We start from the raw sequence: 15,174 nt of genomic DNA, 5'->3' as shown, positions 1-15,174 counted from the left end.
GACAGGAACAGGAGATACCTGCGAGGGTTGTTAGGGGAAGGTAAAATGTGAAAGAGAACAAAATCCTCTTCTGCTATAAAAGGAAGTCTGTATATAATGCCTAAGATGAAAAAAAAAAATGAAGCAAGAGCACCATAAGCATGTCACGGAGAGATACGGGGGTCACGGCAGATCATCGTCATAAAGGAGTACCAGCAATTCCTTCCAGCCCTCCATGCGCAAGTCCACTTCCTTCCCCTGGAATCTGGGCAGGCCCCATGACCTGCTCTGTCCCATGGAATGTGGCAGAAGTGGGAGTGGGTGGCTCCAGGGCCCCTGCCTTAGAGGCCTTTCGGCTTCTGACTACACTCTTGGCAGCCAGTGGCCCCGTGAAAAGTTCACCTCCCCTGCTGAATTAGAGGCCACCTGGAAACAGACAATCACTGGAGGATGAGAGCAGGGAAAACGTGAGACCAGCCAGGGAGCCCTCAGCCATTCCGGCCACCTGCAGTGATTCTCCAGGCTCCTGAGGGCAGCCACATGTCCAGTCCAGGCTGAATTGCAGAATCGTGAGCAAAAAACCAGCTGCTGTTCTAAGCTACAGGGTTTGGGGATGGTTTTTTAGGCATTAGCAGGTAACTGAAAGAAGGGTAAATGCCAAAAGAAAATGGTAAAAAAGTTATCAAGAGGTTACCTCTGGGAAATGGAAAATGAAATGAAGGTGGCCTGGGCAGGAAACTGCTGTTTTTCAGAATTTCAGGAATTTCAGGAAACCTATGACATTATCTGACCCTTTAAACATCTCTAACTTTGATAAGAAATAATGTAAAACAAGCAAAATAAGATAATATGAATAAGATAACATGAAATAAGATAATATGAAATAAGATAACATTATCTGACTCTTTAAACATCTCTAACTTTGATAAGAAATAATGTAAAACAAGCAAAATAAGATAATATGAATGGAAAAGTCAGACAGATAAAAATAAAAGCATTCAGGTCCAACAGATGACCAGCACTGATAACCAGATAACCAGAAAATGCCCCCAAAGAGCCAGAGGGTGGAGTTCAACCTGAAACCACAGAAGACGCAGTTTGAAGCTAGAGCCTTCAATACTTGACACAAAGCAGGTTTCCAACAAATGCCAAACTGAACATCATAGCAAATGCAGACATTTTTAGGAGCCAGCCTGAAGGACCGTGGACAGGGACTAGGCTGAAGTTAGACTTCTCTTCCATGCCGGCCCAGTGGCGCTGTCTACATATGAGCATCCGTTGGTTGCTCTATCGTGTTTAGACCAGGATCCATTCCCAGCTCTTGTACATTTGTCATTACTCTTAGAACAAAATGGTATGGTATCACTGGTTGTTAAAATATTTAAGTGCTTCCAAACCAGCTGGTTGAAGAACAATAGCCTCTGCTCTGAGCATTTCTGCAAGCTGTCCCTGTGTGTTTCTACTGTCACCACCACCCACTGTAGCAGGCCCTTGCCCCTGTATCCCTGGGGCCAGATGACTGGTGCCATCAGGACCCCTGAGTCTACAGTCACTCTCCACTGACCAGTGTGCTCCAAGGAGTTGCTTTCATACGGGAACGGTGGCTTCCATAGTGTGTCACCTGGGTTGCTAAATATTTGGAATGTCCCCTTGATGTTGCTGTGATATCCTGGAAGACTTCTTTCCTAACACCAGAGGCTGATAGAATTAATGGTAATGTCTGGGCTTTGAAATTCAAAGACCTAGGTTTGAAGACTGGCTCCACCTTGTAATAGCAATAAGCTCATGTCTGCCTCTCAGTCCCTATAAGCTGGAACCAATGATTCCTATCTCACACATTTTGGGGAGGGAAATGTGAACTGACACATGGAAAACATCCAACACATACCATCTGCTTAATAAATATGAATTTTCTTTGAAGTAAGAGGACAGAGGCAGTGGTAAAAGCTACTATGCCTTAAGGTCCAAAATAAATATCCTAGGACTTTAATCATCTGGCTTCAAAAGACACAAAACTCCATTCTGAGGTGACTATTTGGGGGAAGGACCAACAGGAAAGCTTGATGAGCAAAAGAGTAATGTGTGCTGCAGGTTCTATTTGGGCTTCAGCAAATTGACACTGAAGTACCTGGTTGATATTGATGAAAATTTACCTTAATGTATTTTGGGCTGTAAAAACTGAAGAAAGGTGTCCTTTAATCTTGATATGTCCCTAAGCACAGTATCAGTAATATTTGCCCTGGTTTTATAGCTTTACAAATGTAAACCTTTATCTGGCTCCCCGCATGGTTTCCTTTTTCCAGTCTTGGCATTTCTGGAACACAGTTATTATGTATTCTTCTGGTGAATGAACTCAGTGCAGCGTAACAAAGTATCTGAGGTTCAGGATATTTTGTCGGGGGGTAATTAGATTGGCCTTTCATTCAACTGTCTCACTCCAAATGGATGAAGGAATCTGTAGCAGTTTAAATACTTGTAGATTATTTTAAAGTATCACAGGAGATTCATATTGATTACTCAGCTGCTTACTGAATTTGTTTTGCAGCAATGGGATCACTTTTGATTCAACTGCATAGTTTTTTCAAGTCAAAAGTCAAAATTATAGACATAAAATGACTCCAATTTCTGGCACAACTTGCAATTCTGATGCTTGTAAAAACGGCAGATACTTGCTTTTAGAATAAAGAGGCATGGGTACCCTATTCCTTCCTTTACAGTTTAACAAAATTGAGAAAGGATGTTTTTGTTACTTTTACCCCTAAGTTGGCAGTGGGGGCTAAATCAGATTTCCCCACAGCCACCAACTGCAAGAACTTAGAAAGTAATCAGTAAATACGACATGCAAAACCTTGACATCTGCATCCATCATTCATAGGTGATTATGGGGGAGGCGATGTGCTTCCCTTTCTTCTATGAGGAAAATTCTCATCCAATCATTTTAATCATGTTAATAAGAGAGTCAGAATGAGGCCTTGAATCTCTGCCTTAAATTGAATAAGGGCCTTGGCAGGGCCTCAAATACATGGGTGATTTGGCAAGAAAAACTAATGCTGTCCATTTCTCTGGAGACAAAAAAAAAAAAAAGAGGTCTTTCGTTTAAAAATAACACTGATACATCTTTTTGTTTTGAAATCCATTAATGTTGTTTAGATTATCTAAACAATTATGCCAAAGCAATATACTATAATTATTTACAAATGTTGGACCAACATTTTGAGTTTAAGAGACACAGTTCAAGAAGACTGAATTTGGTTTCCTCTCACCTCCCACACTGAAATGTCACACTTACGAGATTTCAGGTCAGGCATGGTGGCTCACGCCTGTAATCCCAGCACTTTGGAGGCTGAGGCGGGCGGATCACTTGAGGCTAGGAGTTCGAGACAAGCCTGAGCAACATAGCAAAACCCTGTCTCTACAAAACATACAAAAATTAGTTGGCCATGGTGGCATGCACCTGTAATCAGTCCCAGCTACTTGGGAGGCTGAGGCAGAAGAATCACTCAAACCCAAGAGACAGAGGTTACAGTGAGCCAAGACTGTGCCACTGCTCAAGGGATCCTCCCACCTCACTCTCCCAAGTAGCTGGGACTATAGCCTTTCATTCAACTGTCACTCAGTTGAATAGCCACTCACCACCGCAACCATTAAATTTTCTGTGGAGACAGGATCTTGCTATGTTGCTCTGGCTGGTCTCAAACTCCTGGCCTCAAGCAACCCTCCCATCTTGGCCTCCCAAAGCACTGAAATTATAAGTACGAGTCATCAGGCTCAGCCCTCCTCTCTTTTAAGACATTTTTCTTTAATGTTGCTTGCCTTATTAATGTAATACGAAATATAATTCAAGATATGAAATATAATGTAATTTGAAATATGAACTATAATTCAAATCTCTCCTGCAAATGAAAATGTCACTGTCTTCAGCCAGATTATCTGAACCTCAAATAGGGCATGTTCTACTCTCTACTTTGGATTCCGGTTGTTTACGCATAAGTCTTGTCTTGTTTACCAGACTGTAAGCTCTGTAAGCACAGAAGCTACATTTTATTCATTTTATTTGGCATTTCTAGAGGGGCTTGCACACAGAAAGTTCATACTAAATATTTGTTTAAAGAATAAATGAAAGCTAGTTAGAACTTGGTGGCCCAATTATAAATAATAAAACAGAAATATGACAGCTTAATGGAAAATTAATACTACTGATGAAACAGACATGACATCATATGGTTTAAAAACATACATATACATACATCTGTCCGAATACTTATTTAGAGACAAATTTGTTTAATGTTGTGATTCCTTGATGTCATATCCTTACTGGATAAAACTGGACACTGGATTTGAAACACAGATCTTTAAAAATATCATGTCATCAGTAGGCACGTGAGCAATAGTACTAAAAAAAAATAGTGCTCCTAGGTAATCTAAATATACTTACATATATTTATCAATTTTCTACCACTACTATAACAAATAGAAAAACTGTTTCATTACTACAATTACAAACTTCACTTTGAGAATAGTCCCTGCATTTTTTACGATGACAGCAGTGACGGCAGCTGGAATGCAACCAATACTAATACTTCCCCACGTGGAGCACAACTCACTCCTTCTATCCCTGAGGTCTGTTTTAACACATCTGCAATTTGAAAATTACTTTCATTTCAGAACTGAACATTTGCCTTCATGGTCTAAACTACATCACTGATTAAATTAACATAGATGGCTCATAATTGGCAATTAACTTATTGCTGGGAGGAAGCAGCAGGTTATAATACAATATTACAATTACTAAAACAACTTGAGTTCTTATTACGTACTAGCCACCATTCTAAACAACTATTTAATCCTTAAAACAACATCAGGTAGATGCCATCGTTGTCCCTCATTACACTGATAAAGAAACTGAGGGCCCAGGGGGTTAAGTGACTTGCCTGAGGTCACCAGGCTCTCTTGGTTTCAGAGCCCACACTCCTCGCCCAGCACACAGAAATGATTGGGTTCAACACCTGGGATCACTAAACATAATTGTATTTTATGAGATGGTTATATTTTAAAGCATGTGTTATCTACTTTAAAGTGGGACTGTTTTGCCTTTGAATAATAAATTGTTTTATAAACATCAGCTAGTTTCCTAACATTTCTATGTCATAAGAAAATGACTGGGGCAAAATAAATGTGGCTTCTTCCACAGAGCCAGAAACAAGTGAGTTTTTCACACCAAATGTAAAACATCCAACATCACAGGCTAGTGAATAATACCTCACATGATACTGAGGTATAACATCACATCATTCAGGAAGCATAAAGGAGTCATGTTTAATATATCCAAGTCCAATAAATGTATTTCATTTTAAACCTCCCATGCTGAAAAATGCATTTCTTTTCTATTTTTAAGAGTATCGATGGAATATTCATGATAAATTCAGAAGTTAAGAGAGCTCCTAGGATCTCTTTGGAATCTTAATTTGGGATTACTAATTTATGTTTATATTGGCTTTCACTGCTGTATAATTACAAAATGCCCTTAAGCAATCAGCAGGACCTTTTCAAGGTATGATGCTGATTTTGGTTTTTCAAATGTCATGCACTGAAAAAGAAATCAAATCACTGCTTGACTGAGAAGTTACTTCCCTTAAGGTTTGGATGGTTGGTGTGGTTAGAAACTCTGTTGTCAGCAGTAAAGAATGAACTTTCTATGAAAAATGTCTATACTTCCCTGTTCCTGGTTTAAAATACTTAGTAGTATTATTATTTTTACTGATCACTCACCGGTGGTTACAGTCTGTTCATGAAAATGGCACTTCTGACAATATTTCATTTTCTCAATGCAAACCTGTTAGTAAGACAAGTGTAGGGGCTGTTTTCAGAGTTGGTGGCTACAGTGGGCCATCCACATTCATTCAATCAGCAGTAAGCAAAACCTCCCAGAAGATAAGCTACACAGGGAAGCAATCCTGGAATCTGCTTTATCTTTGCAAGAGCTCCAGTTTAGAGCATCTCCTCCAGTGGCTGACTGAAGAACACATCAATCCTTCAGACCTTTGATGCTAGGTCATTACAGTTACGAGCCCAGATGATAGCGCCTTGTCTACCTTGCTCACCCAGTATCTAGTGGAGTGTGACAGCACACAGTAGGACTTCACAAAGATGTAGGGCTTGAATGCATTATTAGGGCATAGCTAGGAGGGAGCCTGGGCTAGAGATTACACATGTGATTCTGGAATCAGACAGTCTGAGCTTGAATACTGATCCCCCCCACCAACTAGCTGGGTACCCTTAGACAAGTAACACAACCTCTCTGAACCTAAGTTTTCCTACCACAAAATGGAGGAAATGATAATGCCTGGCATGGCAGGTGCTCAATAAATGTTAGCTATTATTAAAGGGAAGTCTGTGTTAGGCTGGCCTCCCTGAGAGATTACCCACATGCTGGTTTCACCCAGGGTGAAACATATTTTCTATCACAAAATTTAAATGTCCATTTTCCCATTTGAAAGCTAATACTTCAAGGTCCATTTAACTTTATTTGGCAGTGGTTGCAAGAGTTGTTTTGAAATAATATTATAATAAGAATAAGCATTTAGTAGGAAAATGAGATACTCTGTTATGACATAGCCTGAAAGCCATCATCGGCTAGCTTTTTCTATTCACCCCATTATCAGTGGATGAGCCACATGGCAAAGGGTTGGAGCCATTGGAACAACCCTGGGAAATTGCATAGGAGACCACAGAGAAGATCTATACTTAGCAATAATTAAATCTCAGATTAAGAATGTCAAGCATTCCCAAACTAATGAAAAGTCAAAAGTATAATTAGATTGTAAATTTGCCTCCCAGAGAAGGGCAGCCGCTATTACCAATCAGTGAAGGGAAAAAGGTCTCATTTTGTTTCCATTTTCCTTTAGAAAATATGACTCTTTCAATGTTAAATGCAATTGCCTTTATAGGCTTGTTTGCTTATCCCAGTTAAGACCAAGAAATCTTAGAGAGACACTGAAAAAGCAAAAAGACTGTGAGTCCCAAAAAACTTCGGGAGAAGTATACTGCTTACTAGTATATTTTAAATATATTATTGCCAAACTGTATTTCAGAAATATTTATGCACAAAAGTACAAAAATAAGCAGCTGAACACTGTGTTTTCATGGCACCGGCCTCCTCTCTGTGTTAAATTATAACACTGGCTTGGACTCTGTGGTCCCGGGTGGTGGCAGCTGTTTTTGGTTGTCTCTCAGGCAACAAGTGCTGCTGCACTGAAACTAACCAATATCCCCAACTTTAAGAACCAAGAATGTGATTTAATAACGACACACCTAACTCTAGAGGAGTCAGATTCCTTCGTCAAGAATGTGAATATGTATCCAAAAAGCCATGATATTGATGGTGTAGTACAGCTAATTGAAAATGAAATTGGAAATAAATTAAAACAAACTTCATGTTTTAATCAGTTTGGAAGACTTCAAGTACTGCAGCAATGGGGAAAGTAATTTTCTTCTGGGTAATATATAATGATGTCATTATTTTGGTACTTGTGACTCCAGGGATGGAGGAAATGGATGTTTGCTGAATGCAACAGATAGGTGGCGCTGTGACTGACTGGCAGATGCAGGATTACACTCCAAGAGCCCGGTCACTACAAAGGCCATATCCAGGTTTAAACATCAGAATTAGAAAGTCACGTTGGTACCCTAAAAAGGCATCTGACTTGCACAGGAATATTTGCTCTTGCAAATGAACTTCTTTAACTTCTATGGTGTCCACTGATTTTCAATTTGGCTAAAGAATGGGGTGTGTGTGTGTGTGTGTGTGTGTGTGTGTGTGTGTGTGTGTGTGTGTGTGTGTGTGTGTGTGTGTGTGTGTGTGTTTGAGAGACAGAGTCTTGCTTCTGTGTGTGTGTGTGTGTGTGTGTGTGTGTGTGTGTGTGTGTGTGTTTGAGAGACAGAGTCTTGCTTCTGTCACCCGGGCTGAAGGGCAGTGGCACGATCTTGGCTCATTGCAACCTCCACCTCCCGGGTTCAAGCTATTCTCCTGCCTCAGCTTCCCAAGTAGCTGGGACTACAGGCATGCGCCACCATGCCCAGCTAATTTTTGTATTTTTTAGTAGAGACGGGGTTTCACTACATGTTAGCCAGGCTGGTTTCACTATATGGTGATCCGCCTGCCTCAGCCTCCCAAAGTGCTGGGATTACAGGCATGAGCCACTGTACCCGGCCAAGAATGTTTTAGATTAACACGTTTATTCTAAGAATTTACAAGGCTTGTCGTTGCTTTCTATCATGTTGGCTTTCTGAAGCACGGTGAGTTAACAACTATTTCATGTAATCAGGAACCCGGGGAAAACCTTTAGTTGGTTCCCTATGGCAAATGGTCAAAACAATTCCACTTGGTAAAAGCAGCTTTCCTTTTTTGTCTAGGCTTCCAAAGCCTCACGTCCAAATGGTTGGCTCCACCTCTTCCTGGATACAGCACCAATTACGGGTTACTTGGCTAGTTAGTTGTCTCAGATTCACTTTTTTTTCCAGTCATCTTCACCAGAGGTTATCTATCTGGTGTCTTAGGGCCTTCCAAGCCACACGGGGTAACTGACAAGGCTTGTCTTTAGATGCCCACCCTATCCTCCTAGTTGCCAGTTCCTATTTCTTCTAGACTCAGTTTTCATACCTATACTGTTAGGATTGAAATATCTACTCTCAGGGCTGTTGAGAGGATTAACTGCAATGTGTTTGTAGTGTATATAGTACAGTGGCTGGCACTTGGTAGGTACTAAAAAATTATTACTGCCCCTCTCGTCCCCACCCCACCACTCAGACAAATGTAATAAATACACATCACGTGGTAATAATTGGTAGGCAAAACTCTCATGGAATGTTTTTTTTCTTTCTTTCTTTTTTTTTTTTTTTTTTTTTTTTGAGACAGAGTCTCGCTCTTGTCACCCAGGCTGAAGTGCAATGGCTCGATCTCGGCTCACTGCAACCTCCATCTCCCGGGTTCAAGTGATTCTCCTGCCTCAGCCTCTCAAGTAGCTGGGATTACAGGTGCCTGCCACCACGCCCAGCTAATTTTTTGTATTTTTAGTAGAGACAGGATTTCACAATGTTGGCCAGGCTGGTCTCGAACTCCTGACCTTGGGTGATCTGCCCACCTCGGCCTCCCAAAGTGCTGGGATTACAGGTGTGAGCCACCGCGCCCCGCCGGAATATTTTCGTTTTTAAAAGAGGCCTTCAAAATGATTAGTGTACCCAGGGATTCACCAGTCCCGTCCCTCCATCAACCTCCCCGACTGGGGCAGAAAGTGTATGGGGCTTTTTGGGCAGCGCTAGACCACAGCGGGTAGGCCACCAGCTGGTCCAGAATGCAGCATAAATCTCTCCAAAAATGTGTTTAGGACTTCTGGGTATGTTTTCCAGTGCAAATGTAAAGTGGAAAAGTGTCTCAAGTGCAATAGCGGTCCTTTACCCAGTAAAAAGCATAACAAAAGTTTCAGGGTTTAAGAACCCACCCACGTGGGAGCTGATGGAGTGGGTAGGTGGCTTATCTTCCCAAGCTTTAAAAACCACTGGTCTTAATGACCAGTAGAGAAGATTCACTTCTGGCTAAAATGATAACTGAGCCCCAGATAACTTTTAGCCATGTGAAATTCTTTCCTTTCTAGGGAGTCTCCTCAATTAGAGCCAGCTAAGGAATGTGTGTATTTCCTAGAATGTAAATGAGGGAAGAGAAACTGAGATGGAGACAGAAGGAAAGCAAGCCACTGCATTTTTAAATTCTCTAGGTAGACAGTTGTATCGTGTCTTTTGTTTCTTTTTCCCTGGGGAAGACCACTTTTCACCTGGCCATCAGTCACCTCCCTTCCCGAGGTCTCCCGACGTGGAGACCTAATGCCCTTGGAAAGGGAGTGAATTGGTAGGATATCATCGCTCCGGTTAGTTCAGTGGGAGCTGCCCTTCAAAAAAAAAACTTTCCAGAGCCAAAAGTTACTTTCCAAGGGCCTTGGGGCTTCCCGGGCGCCTCCCTCGGACAGCAACCCTGGCAAGTCAAAGCGATTGCATCGCCAGGTCTCTGGCGGCTGGAAGCTCGGTCACCGCGGTCAGATGGCATTTCGCACCCAGCCCGGGACAGCGCAGGGCTGTGTTACCCTAGCACAGAACCAGGAACTCTCACACGAAGCCTTGTGTAAACACCACGCGGGCCCATTCCTGAACCACTCTTTGATGTCTCCGCTGCAATTATTTATCTCATACATAAATCAGGATTCCGCTGACAAATCTCCGTGTTTCCACTAAACAGAAGGCTGCCCCGCAGTCCTTCTTGTGCTTCTTTTTAAAGTACGATAACATCTGACACTTCCATAAACCGGCCTGCAGAGGACACCGCGCAGGGGGCGACTAACCGGCTGATGTGTGTCACCCCTGAACACACGTGGGCACACCCACCCCACAGGCGGGCACGTGGAAGGGAAGCGGAACCGAGAGCAACTATTTTCCAGTCGGTGAATCTGATGGAGAAAGATGCCAAATGCACTTCCCGAGCCAGCTGAACTCCTCGGGCACCTAATCATTGCCAGATGTGGCGAGGGCGCACGGAGAATATCCCCAGTCCCGGAGAAAACACCCGGCCGCCAGCGCCGGGACTGCTCCGGCCGGGAAACGGCTAGAGGCGGGAGGAGAGAGGAATGGGCGAGCGTGGGGAGCGCTGCGGAGTGGAAAACCGACCGGGAGGGATGGCGATGCCTCCACTCTCCTCGGCATGTTTTTTCAATTAAAAAGCTGGAAACGGGAATCCGTAAACAACGACTTAGGGCTTCAAACTACTTGCAAAGACGCGATGGGGAGGGGAACACTTGCGCGCTTCAAAATCCCAACCTCGAGGTCTCCAGCCGTGCTTGACCCGGGAGCCGGGTGCGCCCCCAGTGTCCGCGCACGAACCCGGCGCCCTGGCAGCCCCGACTCCCCGGGCCCGCAGCCCAAGGGAAAGTTCGCGCGGGAGGCACCTCCATCGCCTCCCGCGCGCCCCAAAGCCCGTTCCCCCTGCCCAGAGCCCCGCGGAGCTGCCGCCGCCCTACCTTTCATGGTGACCGTGGGGACGCACCGCCAGCCAGTGAGCTCCGCTCGAGCGCCGCGCAGCCGAGGAAGTCGTCCTGAGCGGCTGCTCACTGCACGCCCATGGTAGCCGCGCCGCGCGCCGGCCGTCTGCGCCCTAGTCCTCCCTCGCCGCCGCCGGCCCGCGCTCCCCGCGCTCCCGGCTCGGCGCTCTGCTGCCGCGGGGCTGCCGCGCGCGCCGCTCTCCCAGGGCGGGAGGCGCCGCTCCCGCCAGCGCCCCTCCCCCTGGCCCGACCAGGCCTAGCGGGCGGCCGCGCCCACGCCCCTCTCGCGCCCTCCCGCGTCCGCCCCGCCCTCGGCCAGCGCCTGCCCTTGCTGGGCACTTTCTCGCCTGCCCTCTCCTGCGCGCCCTGGCCCCTTTCGCCCGGGCTCTCTCTTTTTCCGGTTGCACCAGCATCAGGATGAAGTCGGGAGCAAAGTCTTTCCCGGGGAGGTCCAGCGTTCACCTTCGGTGTGCACCTAAGGTGCCGCTGCTGCTGGGGTCGTTTCTACACCCCAAACTACCTAGCAAGTGTTGGGCGAGAGGATGGGGAGCTGCTGTGCCACGGGGGTGGCGGGGGGTAAGGTGGGCCCTTCCCCAAATGGCTCTGGGGCATGGAGAGGTACAGAACGTCCTCCGGGTTCAGAGTTTCCAAGTGTGTGCGCTGGTTGATGCCCGAAGGAGACCAAGCAGCAGGGAACACTCTCTCTGTCACCCAGGGAGATCCCGAATCGCCAGAATCCGAAGTCACCATTAGACACTCTCTCTGCGCTCTTGGACACCTCCAGAGAAAAAGCCAGCACATCCTGCCTTGGCTGGAAAAGCCAGCCTTCCACCCAGCGCCCCTAAAATGATCAGGTTGACTCCAGTTTTGTTACGAAAGGAGGCCGGGCTGCTGAGAGGCTCCCTGAGTTCCTTTCGTGGTCGCCTGTCACATTGCCCTGCTGTATACTTAATAAAGCCCGTGTTTATCTTTCCCTTTAGAACCCCCTCTAAGCAGACCCATTGCTTTATTGCTTTAAAACATACACTAAGTGGTGAGTGGAGCTGGGGCGAGGGAGGTGCGGAGAAACTTTCTGCCACATGTTGAAATTACAGATGACTACTCAGACGCACTAGTCCACCAAAAGCAATCGAACACTGGCCGAGCAGTGGTTGCAGCTTTTCAGTTTGCCCTCCTGAGGACTTGGTAACACGCTGTAACTAATCCATTGGTTCCCTCTAAGTAGGGGATTCTTTGCTCTAGTAAAAGGTAGTGCCCCAAAATGAATACGTATTAAAACCTTTCACAGATTCTCCGTTCCAGGAGCTCTCTTTTTTCTTTTTTTTTTGTTTTTTTAATTTTTTAACATAAGGGGGAACCTTGAACATGACGAACAAATAAAAAGACCGAAATGCTTTTTTTCCCGCCACTGTCTGCGGTTGATGAAACTACAGGGTCCTGGTCCTGGAGCATGTTTCAGATCTCACTGAGGCACCAGCCTTGTTTTTCAGGGCAAATGGGGATCCCTGAAGGGAGCTCAGGATATGAATTTTCAGCCCGGAGTTTACTAACCAAGGGCGTGACCTCGGCTCACTGCAACCTCCACCTCCCGGGTTCAAGCGATTCTCCTGCCTCAGCCTCCCGAGTAGCTGGGATTACATGCGTGTGCCACCAGGCCCAGCTAATTTTTTTGTATTTTTAGTAGAGACGGGGTTTCACTATGTTGGCCAGGCTGGTCTTGAACTCCTGACCTCGTGATCCGCCCACCTCTGCCTCCCAAAGTGTTGAGATTACAGGCGTGAGCCACCGCGCCCGGCTTTTTTTTTTTTTTTTTTTTTTTTGAGACGGAATCTCACTCTGTCGCCCAGGCACAATCTTGGCTCACTACAACCTCCGCCTCCTGAATTCAAGCAATTCTCCCACCTCAGCCTCCCAAGTAGCTGGGACTACAGGGGTGGGCCGCCAAGCCCAGCTAATTTTTGTATTTTTAGTAGAGACGGGGTTTCACCATGGTGGCCAGGCTGCTCACAAACCGTACCTCAAGCGATCCGCAGGCATCAGCCTCACAAAGAGCTGGGATTACAGGCGTGAGCCACCACGCCCTGCCGAAACAAAAATCGTTTTTAAAACCCAAATTATGAATATGACACCAAAAGTACAGGCAGCAAAAGAAAAAATATAGATAAATTGTACTTCATCAAACTTTTGTGCCTCAAAGGACAGTATAAACAGAGTGGAAAGCCAACCCGCAGAACAGGAGAAAATATGTGCAAGCCATATATCTGATACAGGATTAATATCCAGGATATATAAAGGATTCCTGCACCTTAGCAACAACAACAAAACAGGCAACCCAATTTGAAAATGAATCAAGGACTTACGTGGACATTTGTCCACAGAAGACATATAATGGCCAATAAGTACATGAAGGATATTCAATCACTAATCGTCAGGGAAATTTGAATCAACCGCAATGAGCTACTACTTCATACCCAGTAAGATAGCTATTTAAAAAAACAAAACAGAAAATAAGTGTTGGCGAGGATGCGGAGAAATCAGAACTTCTGTGCATTGCTGGTGGGAATGTAAAATGGTACAGCCACTATGGAAAACAGTATGGTGGTTTCTCCAAAAATTAAATACACAATTACCATATAATCCAGGAATTCTATTTCTGGGACCCAAAAGAGTTGAAAGCAGGGTAACAAATAGATGTACATCCAGGCTCATAGCAACATTACTCACAATAGCCAAAAGGTGGAACAACCTAGTGTTCATTGTTGAATGAATGGATAAACAAAATATGGTATAGTCATACAGTGGAATATGATTCAGTCTTTAAAAGGGCGGAAATTCTAACACATGCTACAACACGGATAAAACTTGAGGCATTATGCTTTGTGAAATAAGCCAGTCACAAAAGGACCAATATGATTCTACTTATAAAAGAGTAAAATGCAGCCAGGCGCAGTGGCTCATGCCTGTAATACCAGCACTTTGGGAGGCCAAGGCAGGTCAATCACGAGGTCAGGAGTTTAAGACCAGCCTCGCCAACATACTGAAACCCCTGTCTCTACTAAAAATATGAAAATTAGCCAGGCATGGTGGCTGGCACCTGTAGTCCCAGCTACTTGGGAGGCTGAGGCGGAAGAATTGCTTGAACCCAGTGGCAGAGGTTGCAGTGAGCCGAGATTGTGCCACTGCACTCCAGCCTGGGCGACAGAGTGAGACTCCAGCTCAAAAAAAAAAAAGAGAGAGAGAGAGTAAGATGCATAGGGATAGAAAGTAGAATGGTGGTTGCCAGGGGTGGGGGAGATGGGGAGTTGTTTCACAGGCACAAAGATTCCATTTGGCAGGATGAAAAGAATTCTGGAGGTGGATGGTGGTGATGGTTGCACAACAATGTGAATATACTTAAAGCCACTGAACTATACACTGAAAAATAGCTAAGATTATAAATATATATATTTGACTACAATAAAAAAATTCAAACAGAAGAATGATAAGGTAAAAAACAAACAAGAAACCCCTAAGGCTATGATGTCAGCTGTGATAATGAGCCAGATTCATAGATCTACCGATGAGAAAACAGGCTTAGCAACTTTTCTAAGGATAATTTTAAGGAACAGTCCTGGGGCCAGGTGCGGTGGCTCATCCCAGGGCTTTGGGAAGCCAAGGAAGGAAGGTCACTTGAGGCCATGAATTCAAGACCAGCCTGGGCAACATAGTGAGACCCTGTCTCTACAAAAAATTTAAAAATTAGCTGGGTGTGGTGGCATGCATCTGTAGTCCCAGCTACTCATCAGGCTGAGGCAGGAGGATTGCTTAGGCCCAAGAGTTTGAGGCTGCAGTGAGCTAGGATCATGCCACTGCACTCCAGCCTGGGCAACAGAGTGAAACCCATCTCTAAAAAAAGAAGGAATCCTGGATGAGTGCCTTCCTCCCGCCACCATTCACCTTCAGCACAGAGTGAGTTGGGCCCCACAGGTCCTCAGTGTGGAGCCTCCTCTGAGCCCCACTCTGGAGGGTATGAAGACGGAAGGTCATGGTCACATGCAGATCATCAGCTGATCAGGATTTCTTCGGGCAAGAGCTCTGGGAGGAATTGAGAATTGAGCTGGGGATCAGGGAGAAA

General features: G+C 45.0%; 1 protein-coding gene across 1 annotated transcript in view; it reads right to left on the bottom strand.

The window, feature by feature from the left end:
* The window catches only part of COLEC12 (collectin subfamily member 12), a 181,716-nt gene extending 170,407 nt beyond the window's left edge, over nt 1-11,309 (bottom strand). The window contains exon 1 of the mRNA XM_024236061.3: nt 11,040-11,309. Within this exon, the coding sequence (XP_024091829.1) occupies nt 11,040-11,046 (7 nt within the window). The 5' untranslated portion in view covers nt 11,047-11,309. The remainder of the gene's footprint in view (nt 1-11,039) is intronic.
* Between the last annotated feature and the right edge of the window lie 3,865 nt (nt 11,310-15,174).

Source organism: Pongo abelii, chromosome 17, assembly GCF_028885655.2.
Source record: "Pongo abelii isolate AG06213 chromosome 17, NHGRI_mPonAbe1-v2.0_pri, whole genome shotgun sequence".
Lineage (NCBI taxonomy): Eukaryota > Metazoa > Chordata > Mammalia > Primates > Hominidae > Pongo > Pongo abelii.
Note: the sequence above shows the minus strand (reverse complement) of the source record. Positions and strands in the feature narration are given on the sequence as shown.